We start from the raw sequence: 18,750 nt of genomic DNA on the forward strand, positions 1-18,750 counted from the left end.
TTTTATCTCTGAAAACCCCTCAAATCCTACATACAAAATCAAATTCTGCATACAAAAACATTGAGAAAAACAACATACAAACTATGTACATGCTAAATTTGTGGCTTTGCATCATAATATAATAGCATAATTTAAGTTTTTTTTATGAAAACTAAGGTTCTAAAGCTATAGAGGAGGACACCTTACCTGTTGTTGATGTACAGGTGGATACTGAAGTCCTGACATTGGCTGATTTGGTATTTTTGGCATCATCTTCTGCTGAAAATTAGACGGCCTTGGCAGTGACTGGTTGGACAATGTACTGATCTGTTGAGCGGAGTCATGTGGAGATGTCGTAGAACTTGGAGGTTGTTGTGGTGTGAATTGCATCCCAGCTTTGGGTTGTGTACCCAAGACAGAAGAAACTTGATGGTTTGGATGGTCAGGACTATAATGAAATAGAGGTTTAGACATGCCCAGATGGTGATCTGCAGGTAAATGGCTGGATGTCACAGAGTTCTTATTGGTATCCTGAGGCTTCATCATCTCGGCAGGGTTATTGGGCGAGCTACTTTTGTAGAGGTAGTTACCTATAGCCTTCTGTTGACTTCCAGGAGAAGTACTTACTGAAGTACCATGAGGACTTAACTGCTGCTGTCGAAAGGGACTTGGAACCTTCTCGAGTCCATACTGTCTTGATGATTGTCCCGTAGGAGGAACATTTGACCAATTAGAAGATGTATTAGGCTGGTGTGGCTGAATTAAGTTATGTTGCCGATTAGCTGCCATTTGTTTTAGCTGTTGAGCATGAGATAGATCTTGCCAATTGCTTATACGGTTCACACAAGAAGACTGGGATTGCCCTTGATTTTGGGCTACAGTTGCACTTGGTGAAGAAGCCAATGGTGAACTAGACATGGAAAAAGTTGGCCCTGTAGAGGATGGTCTCATCTGTGGGGAGCCAACCCTGGTAGGATTCAAACACTGCGAATATTCGCTTTTTATGACCACCTTGTCCATAGGTATAGATGACGGGGCACTTCTTTGGTTTTGTTGACCAATATCGATGTTGAAAGGTTCATCTTGCTTAATTGTGATATTGATCATATTCTGCAACTCAATATCGCTCATTGGTGGCACCGAAATATAAGTAAACTCGTTAAAAAGTTCTTGGAGTTCTGGGTCCATAAGTTGTTCCTCGTTGTCATCTCCATATCGAAACATATTTTCATGAGAAAGACGGGAATCAAGATGTTTGCTGCATGCTAGGTTTTCCTCGGGTTCCTTCTTTATATCCTTTAGGGTTGTATTGAACATGTCATTGGCGGTCATGTTCCCGTTCTTCCTATGTATGGCTTGATCCATTGGCATCGCTCCGTTGATAGATTGGATCGTTCCATCAACTGCACGGTACATGTTCTGCCCCATCGATATACACTCGTTGCTTTTAATCTTCTTGAACTCGAGGAATCCATTATCGGATCCACCATTCGATCTCTTATTATTTGCTGGAGATACATTCACTACCAGTCTTCTCTTCAAAGATCCTTGAAGCTGCAAAAAGAACAAGACAAAGGAATGGTTAGGATGAAAAATATGTTTGACTTCAAACCAGATGGTCATTTATCATATGACTATAGACTTTGATGTCCCCCATTTCACATGCCGAGCAGGACAGGATCAAAGTTGGAGGAGGCTCTCGGGAAAAAATTATAAACCTATTTTGTTCAATTTATAGTTATTGTATTCTATTCCAAGACCACCAGAGCAGTTATAATTGGCTACTGCTGGATTCCTATTGAGCTTTGCTGTGTAGAATAGGAGAGAATGACCAGAATCATCTCATTATTAAGATAGTAGGTGGCAGACGCTGGCCGGTGGCCACTGCTAGAGGCTTAAATAAGACAGAGTTGCAAAACTATATAATATACACAATGATGAGGATCATTGTAAGTCCATGGTCTCTGGTGAGGGCCCCTAAAGGACCAGGATAAAATACTTTAAGCAAATGAGCCTGAGGGGCTCCAGGCTCCAATAACAACCATGGAGCCTGGAGCCCCTCAGGCTCATTTGCATAAAGTCCTACATCCTGGTGGTAGATGCACTTTAAAGGGGTTAGCCAATTTACCTTATGTTTTTGTAATGTGTAGAGGGGCAGTATATTGGCTAATTTACTTATCTATCAAAAGTGTTTTCCTGATATGTAAAGTGAAACCTCCTTTAACCTCATCAGCCAGAGATTCCTGTACATAAAATGGCCGCAGATGGAGGGTCATGCAATGTCTAACTGTCCATGAGCAATCACCCTGTCAGGGACTTTATGATAGTATTCATGAATACAAGCTTAAGGCCCTGGCAGGGTGATTGCTCATGGACAGATAGAGATGACATGACTCTCCATCTGCGGCCATTATATGGTCAGGAATGTCTGGCGGATGAGGTAAAAGACAGAAGGCTTTTAATAGATATATATTGGTAAATTACCTAATATGCAGCCCCCCATACTTACACACACGTTACAAATTGCATGAGGAAAAGTGGCCAACTTCTTTAATTCCTCACTTCTTAAAAATGATGACATCTCTATCAATGGAGGATCAGGTCAACCATTCATGTTTCTGCTCCATTAACTGTATATGATACTACAAGATATTTGGCCGTCTCAACATTGCTAATGGAACGGCTACTCATGAGCAACCAGTGGCTCCATGTATATGGTAGGAAATTTAAACCTTTTTATTACACCATCCCGATGCTTTCGTACTAATGTAAAGTTGGTCTACCAATCTATATTATAAGTAATATTTATCAAGAATGTAAAAAAGGAGCTTTGTGATCAGTAATGGTTTATAATATAGGCAGTTTGGGAGGTAGCTTTGGGGGGGTCCAAGCCATCTACCAGGCCCATGGACCCCCAAACCAACCACCAAATTGTATACAGAGAAGGGTCTTCACCCATGAAATCCTTGTAGATCTGTTCCCTGCTCTCAATACACATGTACACAAGAGCCATTTCAGGACCTTTGAAGGTCCTCTAAAGATTCTGAAACCGCAGAATGAAGGCAGACAAAGAAGCTTTATTCTAGAACCATATGTAGCAAGTGATTTCCAGACTTTTAGGGGCTACAATAATCATACAGCCCAGGGCCCATGGCAGTCTGAATCCGCCCCTGTTTGTTATTGTTTCATTTTTTTTCAATTTGTGCATAGAATCTCTATGTTGACCTATATGTCTCCATGGGAACAGACTACAAACAAACACTGTGTAGTCTGATCCCACCCCCTCTCCCCTAGTAAACTACTATGTAGGTGTAGGAGATTTTAATTCCATTGTATGTGTTGATAAGGTTTAGTTTATCATTTTTAATTCAAGAACTTTTACTCTGTTATTACAAAAAAAAAACCCAAAAACGTTTCTCTTTTCACTTTCTTAAATGTGGTTTGTGCAGGAAAACAGCAGCAGTCTTTTAATATGATCAATGCGAGCGCTGGCAGCTTGAAGCTCTATGAAAGCGAGCTAAAGTAATACGATATCAGCTCCGGGAGATGGAAAATGCTTGTGTATGGCGTCATAATGAAGAGGGAATTTGAGAAATTAAATACGGTTAAGGCAATATATTTGTAAGTGTAAGTTCTAATGTTCTGCAGAGGAAAAGTGAATAAACTGGAAATACATACAAAAGCAAAAGATGTAATAACACATTACAAGGGAAGCTGTCACCAGTATGATGAGCAGTGCGGAGTTTTACCAAAATAGTTATAAAAAGGTCCTTTTTTATTCAAGAAACAATTCCTACTTTGTCCTTTGGGTAATGTCATGGCATTAGAGATCATCCCCAATAAAGTGCACTGGGTTGAGCTGCCGTTTCTGAAGAGTATTGGACCATAAGGCAATTGAGCATACAAAGCTGCAGCTACTTTTAGGTATTCAGGGATTGTAGCTGGACTTGGAGTACAGTTGTGGAATATTGTGTAAGATCTCTTCACTGAACTGCTGCCTTCTGAGTCATTGTTGCATCCGGTTTCTGGTTATATATTACAGCAGACAGGTAGGAGCTGAGGAGCAGTTTGAGAGCAGAGACCTAAGAACACAGAAGTGTGAGGGCGCCGCCCCAACGTTCCAAGAATTGATGGGAAATCTGACTCTTTTTAGTAAGCTGGATCATTTGGCTCAACTCACTAAACAAATCTGGCTACCAAATGGCTCCCTATCAATTATACTGTAAAAGATATTTACTTGGTTATCAACCCATCTCTACTACCTCATCCTAGCCAAATAAAATCGAGCTAAAAGGGGCATAGCTAATCTATTCACAAAAGACACATCACTAGTTCCAAGTCCAGCTACAAATCTGAATAGAATTGCATTTTCACAGCTCTGCTGCTACTAATAACTCACACAAAGTGACACTTAGATGTCAAATTCTCCATGATTTTTGTAGGAATTACAAGGCAGGAAGGCTCATAAAGATTCTACATGGATGGATTCACTAAAGCAAACAGGAGAGGTCCTGAAGTTCCTCTTAAATAAGTTGAAGGAAGCACCATACAGTTACCCATTATGGCACCAAATTCCCTTCAATCATCAAATTATCCATTCATTCATTAGGTATTTGCTCTACATAGCTCCACCCATGGTTGTAACCACAGGAGGTAAGGCCATAACTAGGGCCAGGAGCCTTTGGGGGAGCCATATAGTGCCAGAAGACAATTGTGCAATGAGTGCTAAGTATATATCAGTGGAACCAGGCTCGGACTGGTTGACAGGTGGATCCACCCGTGTTCCCCTGAGTTGGGGGGCCCCCAGGCCCTGCATTAGTAATGCTGGATAAGGTACCCTCTCTGCAATTCACAGATATAATTAGCATACATAATCTCAAATATCCTCTGTATTTATATGATTATATTTACAGATGTGTGTATACATGTAACAAACTTACAGCTGTACAGTGCTTGGCCGAAGGATCAGATTTTACTGGTGGACCCAATGTATTCCAGCCCAACACTTGGTGGAACTAATGGTCGGGTTTAGGTTCGGTGTTATGCTGCATGACCCCAACACATTGCCGGATTGGCGGCTGAACAGGGGCGTCCCCCTGGTGGCCAATCATTGCTAGGAGCATCAGTTTTCCAGATTGGCTGTTTGGTTGGTGACTTTTCTAGGTCAGGCAGCTGAAGCCGACAATGAAGCCTACCATCGAGTTCACTCAACTCTAGTGATAAGTCAATCCTACTACCATGGATTGGCGCTTGAAGAGGGGTATCCACCTAACCAATCATAGCCACGGCTAGTTATTAGGGGCGTCAGTTTTCCAGATTGGCTCTTCAGCTGCCAATCCAGCAACATTCCTGGGTTGGGTGACCAAACCCGAATACCAAAGCCGACCATCGAGTCCACTCATCTCTAGTGATAAGTCAATCCAACTACCATGACAGATTTCATTGCATTCCCAGGCTCCTGAATGATAAAGCTACACAACAATGTACAATATAGTTATAGTGGGTGCACAGGTAGCAGATACAATGAGACCCTGAAGTATAGGGGGCCCCTCTACTGTATGACTAGACTCCAGTATTATACATGGCACATGGTAGATGGGGGGGGTCCTGTTACAGATTTTGCACTGGGGCCCAGGAGCTTCAGGTTACGTGTCTGAATACATCCCATTCTTCCATAGCTTTTGAAGTGGTAATGTACAACCTCTCTGCCCTGTAGTAACGTATAACTGATGGAAGCTTCTTGCCAACACAAATCAAATAGTTTTTTGCGGCATGTTACATTCATGAAGACGCCATCACATGTGACATGTGTTCTGGGTACGTGGCCCCACATGCCCTGGCATCATACTGTGCCCATTGATAAGCCATCCATATGTTGGCATTGCCTCTTTTAGTGGGACTGTTCCAGAATGTGTTCAGCGTGTCAGTCCGGTTCTTGGCTTCTCATGGCTCGGCTCCAGTTGTATATTTTACTTGACATCTGGTGGGGTGGGGTGACTAAACGCACATTTCAGTCTTGGCACTGGGAGGAATCATTAAATCAGGACTATGATTAACAGCTCCTGTATTTTTTTTCCTTCATCTGGATGTTGCAATAATGAACATGGGTCCAAGAAGAAAATTACCTTAAAGGGACCTTTCTCAATGAACATACTGTCCAGCTAACGTGTTATAAACAGCAGGAGGAGATCAGAATGTACATAATGTAATATCTACAGGCAGCATGTTACAGAGCAGGAGGAGCTAAGCAGATTGCACATAGTGTCCAATATGCAGCTGAGTAGATTACAAGTAGTGCCCTATCTGCAGGCAGCATTCTATAGAGCAGGAGGAGCTGAGCAGATTGTATATAGTGTCCTATCTGCAGGCGGCATGTTATAGAGCAGGAGGAGCTGAGCAGTCTGTACATAGTGTCCTATCTGCAGGCGGCATGTTATAGAGCAGGAGGAGCTGAGCAGTCTGTACATAGTGTCCTATCTGCAGGCAGCATGTTATAGAGCAGGATAAGCTGAGCAGATTGTACATAGTGTCCTATCTGCAGGCAGAATGTTATAGAGCAGGAGGAGCTGAGCAGATTGTACATAGTGTCCTATATGCAGGCAGCATGTTATAGAGCAGGATAAGCTGAGCAGATTGTACATAGTGTCCTATCTGCAGACAGCATGTTATAGAGCAGGAGGAGCTGAGCAGATTGTACATAGGGTCCAATATGCAGCTGAGTAGATTACAAGTAGTGCCCTATCTGCAGACAGCATTCTATAGAGCAGGAGGAGCTGAGCAGATTGTATATAGTGTCCTATCTGCAGGCGGCATGTTATAGAGCAGGAGGAGCTGAGCAGTCTGTACATAGTGTCCTATCTGCAGACAACATGTTATAAAGCGGGAGAAGCGGAGCAGATTGTACATAGTGTCCAGTGTCCTATCTGCAGGCAGCATGTTATAGAGCAGTAGAAGCGGAGCAGATTGTTCAAAATGTTTTATTTGCAGACAAAAAGTTTTGTACCATGTTAGCCAGTTGACAAAATTCCTGTTACTTTTGATAGGTCAAATAAAGTCACCTTCTTGAGATTGTGATACCTTTTAATGGCTAACTGAAATATAAGATGTTACAAGCAAGCTTTCAGGATACCATGCATGATGAAGGGACCATAGCTGTCCTGAAAGCTTGCTTGTAACATCTTATATTACAGTTAGCCATTAAAAGGTATCACAATCTCAAGAAGGTGACTTTATTTGACCTATCAAAAGCAACAGGAATTATTTGCAGACAGCATGCTATAGAGCAAGAGGTGCTGAGCAGATTGTACATAGTGTCCTATCTACCGGAAGCATGTTATAGAGCAGGAGGAGCTGAGCAGATTGTACATAGTGTCCTATATGCAGGCAGCATGTTATAGAGCAGGAGGAGCTGAACAGATTGTACATAGTGTCCTATCTGCAGGCATAGAGCAGGAGGGAATGAGCAACTCAGTGCTACTTCTCAGTTTACGCCACCTTCGGGCTGGAGTGTTTTTGCGCCCGTTTTTGCGCCTAAATGACAAAGTTGCAAGTGATGAATATCATTAGGCGCAGCAAAACATCTGGATTGGTAAGATACATGAGGGAAAGCTGGTTATTTTTGCTGCACGGCAAGTTTGGCGTTTAGTCGCAAAAATGGCGCAAAACGGTGAGCCCGAATGAAAAGGCACAAAAACAACAGACAAAACGAGTGATACATGTGGCCCATAGTGTCCTATCTGCAGGAATATAGCAGGAAGAGCTGAGCAGATGCAGAGTATATAAATTCCTGCTTATTCTGGTCTAAGTAGGGAGCACCACACAATGATGGACTGCAATGAACTAAGACCTTGATAAGCTGAAATGTATTTAAATAGATATTTAGACCAATTGGAATAGAATATGACTTCTCTGTTAAAGGATTTTTTACATTGTTCATTAAATATTTCCTTTGTATCACTATGAGCAGTGGCGTAACTAGAGTCCACTGGTCCCCGGGACAAAATTCCTAATGGGCCCCCCCCCCCCTCCCCAACTTTACCTAAAAAAAAAACCTCAAAACCCTTTCTGCTAACCGATATTTCAGTGATTATTACATATTCTGCCCCCCCACAATTAATTATTTAATATTCTCTCCCCCATAATGAATTATTAAATATACTCTCCCCCCCACAATTAATTATTACATATTCTACCCCCCCCAATTAATTATTACATATTCCCCCACACACACACACAATTAATTATTACAATCTCTCCCCCCCCACACACAATGAATTATTACATATTCTCCCCCCCCCCCCGAAATTAATTATTACATATTCTGCCCCCCCCCCCACAATTAATTATTAGATTCCACTCCCCCCCCCAACACACACAATTATTACATATCCCCCCCCCCCCCAATTAATTAATTATACAATAAGCCCCATTTAAAAAAAAACCCACTGGTAGCGGGTCCGCGTCTTCTATCTTCTTGCCGCGGGCAGACAGGAAGGGGTGCGCGGCCGCGTGATGACGTCATCACGCAGCCGCGCATCCCAGTTCATGGAGCGATGTGCGCCGGGGTTGTCTTCCGGCCACATCGCTCCAGTTATAGTGGCCGCATCGAGCACTATTCAGTGACGGGCAGGAGCTTCTTGTCCGGACGGACGGAGGCCCCTGCCCGACTGCCAGTGGCGTACCAACCACGGTCGCCATTGAGACGGTCGCCCGGGCCCCCCCGTCCGATGGGCCCGGTCTCAATGGCGACCGCTGCGACCGCGGTCGGTACGCCACTGACTATGAGTAATGATATTAATGCATGTTGTGCACCTTGTTATATCTTATGAAAGCATGTTATAGTCCAGGAGGGGCCACCATATAATACATAGGGCCACATTTATCACTTTGGTGCGCCTAAGTGTAGTAGTTGCGCCTAAATTCTGGTGCACTGTTTTGCCAACTGTGATAAGGTAATTTCCTGCCTCTTATTAATCACTTTACTTTAACACAGTTTAGGCGCAATTTTGGCTCAGTTTAGGCGCAATGTTAGATTCGGGCACTTACATGTGATCCTGCTACAAGCTCCTCTCTGCTTCTCCCACAGCCCAGAATGAAGATAACACTCACAGCAGCACCCAGGTGTGTGACACCCTGCACCCAGTGATCTCCTCAGTAGTGGCTTCTCCTGGAGGGGATCCCCCAGTGCTGGTCTCCTACTGCACCCCTGTAATTCTGCACAGTATCCCCCTCAGACACACCTTTGATACTGTGCAGAATTAGGGCACATTCACATGGCCGTCTGCGGGGACGTACATGCGGCCGCAAATTTGCGGCCGCATGTACGTCCCCATAGACGGCAATAGCGGCGCGGCGCAGATGTGGTGCCACACATGTGTGGCACCGATCCGGCCTGCACACCGCAAAAAGATAGAGCATGCTCTATCTTTTGGCGTGTGTGCGGCCGTGCGCCGCTATTCTCTATGGAGGGAGGAGGGGCTGCCTCCTCCTCCTCTCCAGCACACGGCGGTATGGCCGCACGGCGGGCATACCGCTGTGTGAATGTACCCTTACACTGGGGACACTTGTCTGTAGTTTCTGCAAAATTATGCAAAGTTCTCTTCTCTCTTGCTCTGAACTGAGGATTTTGCAGAATGTTTTGTAAATAGAAGGTGATGAACTGTAAATAGAGTCTGCAGCTCCTGTCTGCAGAGTATCTCATGTCTGTACTAGTGTCTGTAGTGTCTGTAATGTCTGTAGTGTGTGTATTATATGTACCAGTGTCTGGCTGAGCTGTGCTGCTAGAAATGAGCTGTTCTGCAAAGGGGCTCAGTGCTACTTCTCAGTTTACGCCACCTTCGGGCTGGAGTGTTTTTGCGCCCGTTTTTGCGCCTAAATGACAAAGTTGCAAGTGATGAATATCATTAGGCGCAGCAAAACATCTGGATTGGTAAGATACATGAGGGAAAGCTGGTTATTTTTGCTGCACGGCAAGTTTGGCGTTTAGTCGCAAAAATGGCGCAAAAACGGTGAGCCCGAATGAAAAGGCACAAAAACAACAGACAAAACGAGTGATACATGTGGCCCATAGTGTCCTATCTGCAGGAATATAGCAGGAAGAGCTGAGCAGATGCAGAGTATATAAATTTGTTATAGAGCAGGAGAAGCGGAGCAGATTGTACATAGTGTCCAGTGTCCTATCTGCAGGCAGCATGTTATAGAGCAGTAGAAGCGGAGCAGATTGTTCAAAATGTTTTATTTGCAGACAAAAAGTTTTGTACCATGTTAGCCAGTTGACAAAATTCCTGTTACTTTTGATAGGTCAAATAAAGTCACCTTCTTGAGATTGTGATACCTTTTAATGGCTAACTGTAATATAAGATGTTACAAGCAAGCTTTCAGGATACCATGCATGATGAAGGGACCATAGCTGTCCTGAAAGCTTGCTTGTAACATCTTATATTACAGTTAGCCATTAAAAGGCATCACAGTCTCAAGAAAGTGACTTTATTTGACCTATCAAAAGCAACAGGAATTATTTGCAGACAGCATGCTATAGAGCAAGAGGTGCTGAGCAGATTGTACATAGTGTCCTATCTACCGGAAGCATGTTATAGAGCAGGAGGAGCTGAGCAGATTGTACATAGTGTCCTATATGCAGGCAGCATGTTATAGAGCAGGAGGAGCTGAACAGATTGTACATAGTGTCCTATCTGCAGGCAGCATGTTATAGAGCAGGAGGAGCTGAACAGATTGTACATAGTGTCCTATATGCAGGCAGCATGTTATAGAGCAGGAGGAGCTGAACAGATTGTACATAGTGTCCTATCTGCAGGCATAGAGCAGGAGGGAATGAGCAACTCAGTGCTACTTCTCAGTTTACGCCACCTTCGGGCTGGAGTGTTTTTGCGCCCGTTTTTGCGCCTAAATGACAAAGTTGCAAGTGATGAATATCATTAGGCGCAGCAAAACATCTGGATTGGTAAGATACATGAGGGAAAGCTGGTTATTTTTGCTGCACGGCAAGTTTGGCGTTTAGTCGCAAAAATGGCGCAAAACGGTGAGCCCGAATGAAAAGGCACAAAAACAACAGACAAAACGAGTGATACATGTGGCCCATAGTGTCCTATCTGCAGGAATATAGCAGGAAGAGCTGAGCAGATGCAGAGTATATAAATTCCTGCTTATTCTGGTCTAAGTAGGGAGCACCACACAATGATGGACTGCAATGAACTAAGACCTTGATAAGCTGAAATGTATTTAAATAGATATTTAGACCAATTGGAATAGAATATGACTTCTCTGTTAAAGGATTTTTGACATTGTTCATTAAATATTTCAATATTTCCTTTGTATCACTATGTGATAGAACCAGAAATGATATTAATGCATGGAGGCAGGGGCAGGTATGGCAAGTGTTTAAATGTTTGTTAATTTAGCTAAATGTTAGCCAAGATTAAGGATGGTTGCACCGTCTGAATTGTGTTGGCCAATGGTGCACGCCACCGTGGTATTGTACAAACTATTTTAGTTTAATAAAGAAGATACGTATTTGCAGCTGGGCTGGAACCTGAAGTTCTTTGTTCCATGAGTTGAGCTTCTTGCCTCAGGCAGCACCACCTGCTTCAAGATGGGGGAAGGTAGCATCAGGGGTGCAGTCACCAGCTACAAAGCTGAACTTGAAACTTAAAAATAGCAATTCTTCACACCAGATGTCAGCATGGGTGTGAGACACTGCATGGAGGCGAGCTATACAACGCCGCGCCCTCCAATCCATCCAAATGTAATACATAAGATTATTAGTTTTAGTATGTGGGTTCTCCATGCAGTGTCTCACACACATTTGGTGTGAAGAATTGCTTTTGTAAAGTGTCTGTAAAGTCCTGCTTTGTAGCAAGTGACTGCACCCCTGATGCTACCCCCATCTTGCTGCAGGAGGCGCTGCCTGAGGCAAGAGGCTCAGCTCGCCTCATGGCTGGTGCAACCCTGTTGCTATTTTGTAGCAGATTAACACAATTTTTGATGTGAAAAATAGTTTAGTGTCTTTGTCATAGGATGCGACACCTGGATTTTCTAAACCCAAACCAATAGCTATAGAGAATACAAAGGTGCCAAGGGCCCAGGGTCCTCTCAGTCCAAATGTAGATGGTGGAACCCACCAGTCATCATACACAGGGATTGTACTTAGGATATGTCATCCCTTCCAGCCTAATAATATACGCACTCTGACAATCCAGTACAAAGTGGTCCCATGTGTTTCTGTAATTAGGGATACTATCCGTACCATAGCGCTCTCCAGGACAAAAAAAGTGCATGTGTCAGCATTTTTATTCTTCTCCGCATAAAGACTTGCTGGCAAACACAGAGGAACTGGTCATTGGCCCAGCGCTGGAAACATACACCCCACCGGGCTGCCTGGACGTGATAGTTTGTGCAGGGAAACAATGCTCGCTTTTAGGTCATTCTTATTCTTTGTATTGTTTTAATGGCCCCAATAATTGTTTTTAAAGGTTACTTCTATTTCTGTCCTCGCCTCATCACTCAGGAATTCTCGTCTGTTTTCTTGAGCCTATATCAATTTTACTTGGGAGAGAATAATGTGTGACTGTTTACAGATGGAGTAGACGGTTTTACTAGAGTCAATTAATCTGTGGATACTGAATAGTAGGATAGCGGAAAACAGCCTTGTTGTTATAGCTGAGATGGCTACTTTTGTTAAAAGAGCCCCCCCCCCCCAATAATAAGATGACTATTGGACCCTCTCAAAATCCACCAATTGGACCATACATGTAATACAGACACATCAGGCAGTCTAAAAGGAAGCCCTTTCCATATATAAGTTGATAGGTCACTTGCTCCTGTAAGGTCATCATCCTCTTCTGCCGCTGCTGAGTTCCCATGATCCGACTGATTACAAAGTATTGGCACCTCTCACACAATAATGTGTATTGAACGCATGCAGCGTTTTCATTAGGTCACTTTCTCTCACAAAATCATAACACTCTTTTACTGCTGCTCTGATAGTGGCTATCATCTGATGGTAATGACTCATGTAATACTACTATCCCTGACATAGGCAACACTGTCCACTTAAATATAGTCATATGAATGGAATCTTGATTAGTCACTGTCTCCACCAAGATCAGCACACTCTGCTTCTGCTGCTGTCATCACTTCCATTATCTGGATGGCTATTATTTGTTGTAACACTGTCTATGTGATGAGACTGTCCTCCTATTTCTACCAAAGACTTGGACTTGATGGCCCTGGGTCTTTTTCCAACCTTATCTACTATGATACTATAATAAAGGCTGTCATTTGTAGCTGTCATTTCTTAAAGGAGTTGTCCAGTTTTGACAATTAAAGGGCTTGGCCACTTTTCAACAAATCTCTTCCATTAGACAGGTCTCGGCATGTATATGTACCTGTGTCTTTGCCTCCTTTGTAAGATTCAGCATTTCCCTGTACTCACCATGCTGCACTCTGCATACATACACAGCTTGCTCTCTCTCAATGCTCTTGGCCGTCTTTAGAGCATCACCCACTGTATCTTTTTTCTCACAGATCGTCCTCACCGACAGAGACTGGGAGAGAGGAGGTAGGACGAGTCATTACTCTGCTGCAGAAGCTCCTCCTATTCAGTGGAGCTCAGATATGTAAACAAAGAATCGCAGAGAGTCTGCACACAGCACAAAAGTGAGTATCAGGAATGCTGAATCACAAGGCAGTATTGACACATGGGCAACTTATGTAAAAGAATGGCCAACCCATTTAAGGACCCATGCTTTGTATAGGTCATGGGAGATTAGCGGGGTCTGACACACAGGCCCTGCACAGATTATCTGGTTAAGATACTTCTATATAAGAAAATCTGTGAATTCCATTATAAAACACACAATGGGGCTTATTTACTAAGGGATTTAGGCGCATCAGCGCCGGCTTTCATGCGTCAGAAATCGGGGGGGGGGAGGGGGCACTGTCGGACGATCCAACTGATTTGGACAAATCGTGGGATTTAATTTTCAATTTGTGTCGCAAGATCAAGCACTTAGATGCACCGGGTAGTAGAAGGTGAACTCCGGTGGACCTGAGCAGGGAAGTGACACATGCAGGAAATTGGACGCACAATGTTCTTGAATCGCGGAAGATGTGCATTCCAGTCGGACACTCTGGAACGGGGAATGCACATGGATGGGTAAGTTAATGTGCCCCAATATGTTCATACAGATTTATCTTGACTCTTGGAAGCCAAACAACATTATAACACCACTAAATATTTCAGTAAAGCAACGTAAAACCCATGAGTCTATCAATTTACTAGTAACCATGTGCAGCAGCCGGCCATGGATTGTAGATTTTTCCTTAAAGGCAATGGTGTTAATACAAAATCCCAAAATGCAATGCTGCAAGAATACAATACGTCCAACCCTTCCTGCAAAAACAAGTCCTCATTCAGATGTGAGCTTTTCCAATCCCGAGTATTAGTGCAGGGTTGGGCTATAATACACAACCCAGCACTGACACCAGCAGGACCCGAGGTCCTGCAATCTTCTTTTGCTGCGGCATCGTAAAAGGCATTTCATTAGAAGAAGTACCCTAAATGGCCATCGTAAAAAATCTTATATGGCTGTGATTAAGGGGTTGATTAAATGGCGCTGTCTTCTTATTGTTCCATTACCTGATACCATGAAATCATCATTTAAATCTCCCTTTAAATGGGTGGGGCTTATGCAAATATGTCTGAAAGTGGGCATTTCTAGTAGCTTTTTGGGATGTTTGGAGTAATATCCAAGGCATGGCTTCATTTCATGCAAATAAGGATTAAAAAGATGGTAGGAAAGCGAAAAGACAATAAATTGGAGGATATTTATCAGAAGTGTCTCAGAGCAGAACCAATCCATTTCAACCAATCAGAGCTCAGCTTTCATTTTCACACAGCTGTTAATAAAATTACAGCTGATCTCTGATTGGTTTCCATGGGCAACTAGAACAGTTTTACCTCAGAAATTGCTGATAAATCTCCCCCATTAATGTTGGGGAGACTTATCAGTAGTCTCTTAGAGCAGAACTATTTTAGTTGCCCATGGCAGCCAATCAGAGCTCAGTTTTCATTTTCCCACAGCTGTTTATATAATTAAAGCTGAGCTCTGATTGGCTTCCATGGGAAACTGGAACAGTTTTACCTCAGAAACTTCTGATAAATTGCTGGAACTTACTAGAGCAATGCAAAAAATTGTACAAATTTGAATGTTTTTTTGGATGTGACTGGAGTATAACATGATTATGAGCACAAATAACTGAAATTGCCTTAGCAGTGAACCCACATTTTAAATGGAAATAAAATTTTTTTAGCCAATGTCAACAAATCGGAGAAGTTTTTGTTGCCTGGTGGTCAGCCCAGGTAGTGCAGATCCGTTTGGTCCCATGTACTACACACGCCCTTTCCCCCATTTCGCCGTATCCTTCACATCCCTCCAGTTTTATTAACGTGAGGTGAGATGGGGGGAGGTTGTGCACGAGGCACATAGGGGCCTCTCCCTGCCAGATCTGTTTTATTCACAGCAGTGAATGATGGAGGAAGTGGGTTTTGGAGCAGTAATTGAAGAGGTTTCACTGTGCAATAAAATAATAGCAGGGATCGGTTGGCTCCGCCAGATACGCACTTGGTGTTAATCGCAATTCAGGGAAAATTTTTTATAGCCATGAATCAAAGATCACAGAGAGAGGGGGTAGAATAATAGAGACCTCCATGGGGGTCATCTGCACAGCAAAAATGAGCGGGACCAAAACCATTCATCCAATTATAGGATTTAAAGGGGTTATACCACCTTCCAACACCTTCCAAAGTAAAAGCAGAAATATATGGGGCAATTTATAAGCTTTCCATATACTCTATTTTTCAGACTATAAGGCGCACCGGATTATAATGCGCACCATCAATAAATGCCTGCTAAACCGTCTAGATTCATATATAAGGCGCACCAGATTATAAGGTGCACCTGATTATAAGCATGAATGACCAGCAGGTGGCAGACCTGTGCACAGTTCAAGGCAGCTGTTGTCTGTAAGTACGGTTCATATATAAGGCGCACTTGGACTATAAGGCGCACCTTTGATTTCTGAGAAAATCAAAAAGATTTTTTGTGGGCCTTATAGTCCGAGAAATACCATATATAGTTCTTGTTTTTCTTTACTCTGTCATTTTAGAGAAAATTCAGTTTTTATCTATATGCAAATTAGCCTCCTACCACACTAGGGGCAGGGCTTTGTCTGCTTGTGAACCCTTTTTTTCTCTATACTGCTCAGCACCAAACAGAAGCACCCCATGCCATTCCCTTGTAGAAAGGAGACCAGGATACGTTTTTCCCACACCAAAAGAAGACCTGGAAGAAGGTGATCCACGACAGTATGGCACTAGAGATCCCAACAGTTGACTGGATATTGGTGGCATTTTCTAGCATCATACCAGGGGTGTAACTACAGGGGTAGCAGCCATAGGAGCGGCTATGGGGCCCACAGTGTCAGGGGGCCCCGACATTAGGGGAATTGGGCGTGAATATGATATGTGTGTGTATTTGTGATGTGTATATGCTCCACATGTGTTTGTATATGTTATGTGTATGCTGTATGTCTCTGTATATGATGCACGAGGGTATATGGTAGTGTTTGTGTGTGTGTATATGTGTTGTGTATATACTGTATGTATATTTTTAAGGGGTAAGTGGGGCCCCATTCAGAAGTCTGCTATGGGGCTCTGCCTCTCCTAGTTACGCCACTGCATCATACCACCAAATTTTTGAGGGGTCTACAGCTTTACATGCTATATTATATTTTCCCAGAATTTCTTTATCTCCATTTGGTTCTCCAGTGATTTTAAAGAAAGTCTAAAAGTTCCCAAAATCACCCCATTAATAAACCCAAAGCCAAATCAGCTTTATGCAAATGAGGTTATCTGTGCATCAGGGGAGGGGCTATAACCGCTGGTGCAACTTTATTTCCTCAATGTTAAAATGATAACATCCCTCGGAAAAAGAGGAAATCTTCAGTTTCCTCCGTTTGGCAGAACTTGATTTGATAAAGATCTCATTGATTTTCTTTCCTAACGAACTAGAATTCTCTGAGGATTTTGCTTACACCACTTCAAAGACATCATCATTTTCCTGTCTAATACAGGAAGTCCCTGGGTTACGTACAGGATAGGTTCTGTAGGTTTGTTCTTAAGTTGAATTTGTATGTAAGTCGAAACTGTATACTTTACTATGGTAACCTCAATCAAAAATTTTTTGGACAATTGGATTTTAAAAATGTTGGTTGTCATAAGAACCAGGATTAACAATAAAGCTTAACTGCAGACAACTGTGATAACTGTTATAGCTGTGTATTGTAGCCTAGGGCTAAAGTACAATAACTTACTAACATCCAGAGGTCCGTTTGTATCTAGGGATCATCTGTAAGTCGGGTGTTCTTAAGAAGGGGACCACCTGTATATCATAATTCACTCCTCCGATCTGTGTTGTTTTAATTTACTACATTTGCTCCATTTCTTTTAATCAGTTTCGTTTTTAATAAATGCTATTTTAATTTTCTTTACTGAGGCACAGCGCCATGCACAGAGCTGTGGCTGCCTGTGGTACTGCAGCTTATCCTATTTCAAGACAGTAGAATTTTGTTGTAGCACCAGAAACAGCAACAGCTTTATGTACAGCACTAGAACCAGATGAACAGAGCTGCAGAGCTGTAGTTCCCTAATTCAGCTGGACATAGGATGGTGTCTGTGATACCCCTACTAATTACAATTTTTTTAAAGGGTTAAAAAAAATCTGCTGTGCTGTTCTTATTCATTCAGGGTCCCTAGGCAGCCGCCTACTCTGTCCACTCCTCATCCCAGCCCTTAACCTGTATCCTAAATCGACATAACTTTTTTGCTTTTAAAATTCTCCAGAGCAAAAATAAAAATACAACCCCCTTCCTTCCTGACTCAAAGATTATACTATATGTGTCCTACATGACCCTGATTCATACATCAGGCCAAGTCATAGCCCGAACTTGGGATCAATATAAGGGATTTAGGTTTTCTTCACACTCACATAGAGACATAACGATCTAAAACAAACACACTCCTGAATTTGGCAAACAAAAACAATGTAAAAAAATAAAAAAAATTCCCAACATTGAGACATCTAGAATATATTTTATGCAATATTTTATGAGCGTGTCTGGAAGGAGGTGAGAGAACCAATCTTAATAAATCTAATAAATCTACCCCACTACACGTGAAAAGCTTTTTTTTTTAGTTTTTATGTTAAATAACAACATCAAATGCTGAGGTAACATTACGTTTCCAGTGCGTTTAGCAGACGCAATGGAAACGCAATAATATTGATATGTGATTAAGGGGGAAATCCTTGGATTGCGTCTCAAAACAGACAAACACAATCAATTCAATTCATCGGTGAATGTCTTCTTTGGATTTCTGAATTCTGATCCAATCACTCCTTGGGTCAGGAATCTGACATAGCACAAGAGATCTGCCTGCTCTTAGTTCTTTGCTATCTATAGACTTGTTTCTTTGTAAACTCCTGGTTATCCTGTTATTGTATTCTCTATATCTTGGTATTTTGACTCTTTGCTCATATTCAGACTACGCTCTTGCCTTGTGATTGTACTGAGATTTGCCTCTTGGTGTTGCCCGGCTCAGATGAATATTCTTCTGTTTTTGTATTGTTCTGTGTACGTGTCCATGTTCTGCACTTTGGCGCAGGAAGGGAACGTCAACTAGTGGTCTCTTACTGT

General features: G+C 42.6%; 1 protein-coding gene across 1 annotated transcript in view; it reads right to left on the reverse strand.

Annotated features, from left to right (window-relative positions):
- Window positions 1–18,750, reverse strand: part of MAML2 (mastermind like transcriptional coactivator 2) — a 112,028-nt gene that overhangs the window by 55,693 nt on the left and 37,585 nt on the right. The window contains exon 3 of the mRNA XM_072134165.1: window positions 187–1,533. Within this exon, the coding sequence (XP_071990266.1) occupies window positions 187–1,533 (1,347 nt within the window). The remainder of the gene's footprint in view (window positions 1–186; window positions 1,534–18,750) is intronic.

This window comes from Engystomops pustulosus, chromosome 2 (assembly GCF_040894005.1).
Source record: "Engystomops pustulosus chromosome 2, aEngPut4.maternal, whole genome shotgun sequence".
Lineage (NCBI taxonomy): Eukaryota > Metazoa > Chordata > Amphibia > Anura > Leptodactylidae > Engystomops > Engystomops pustulosus.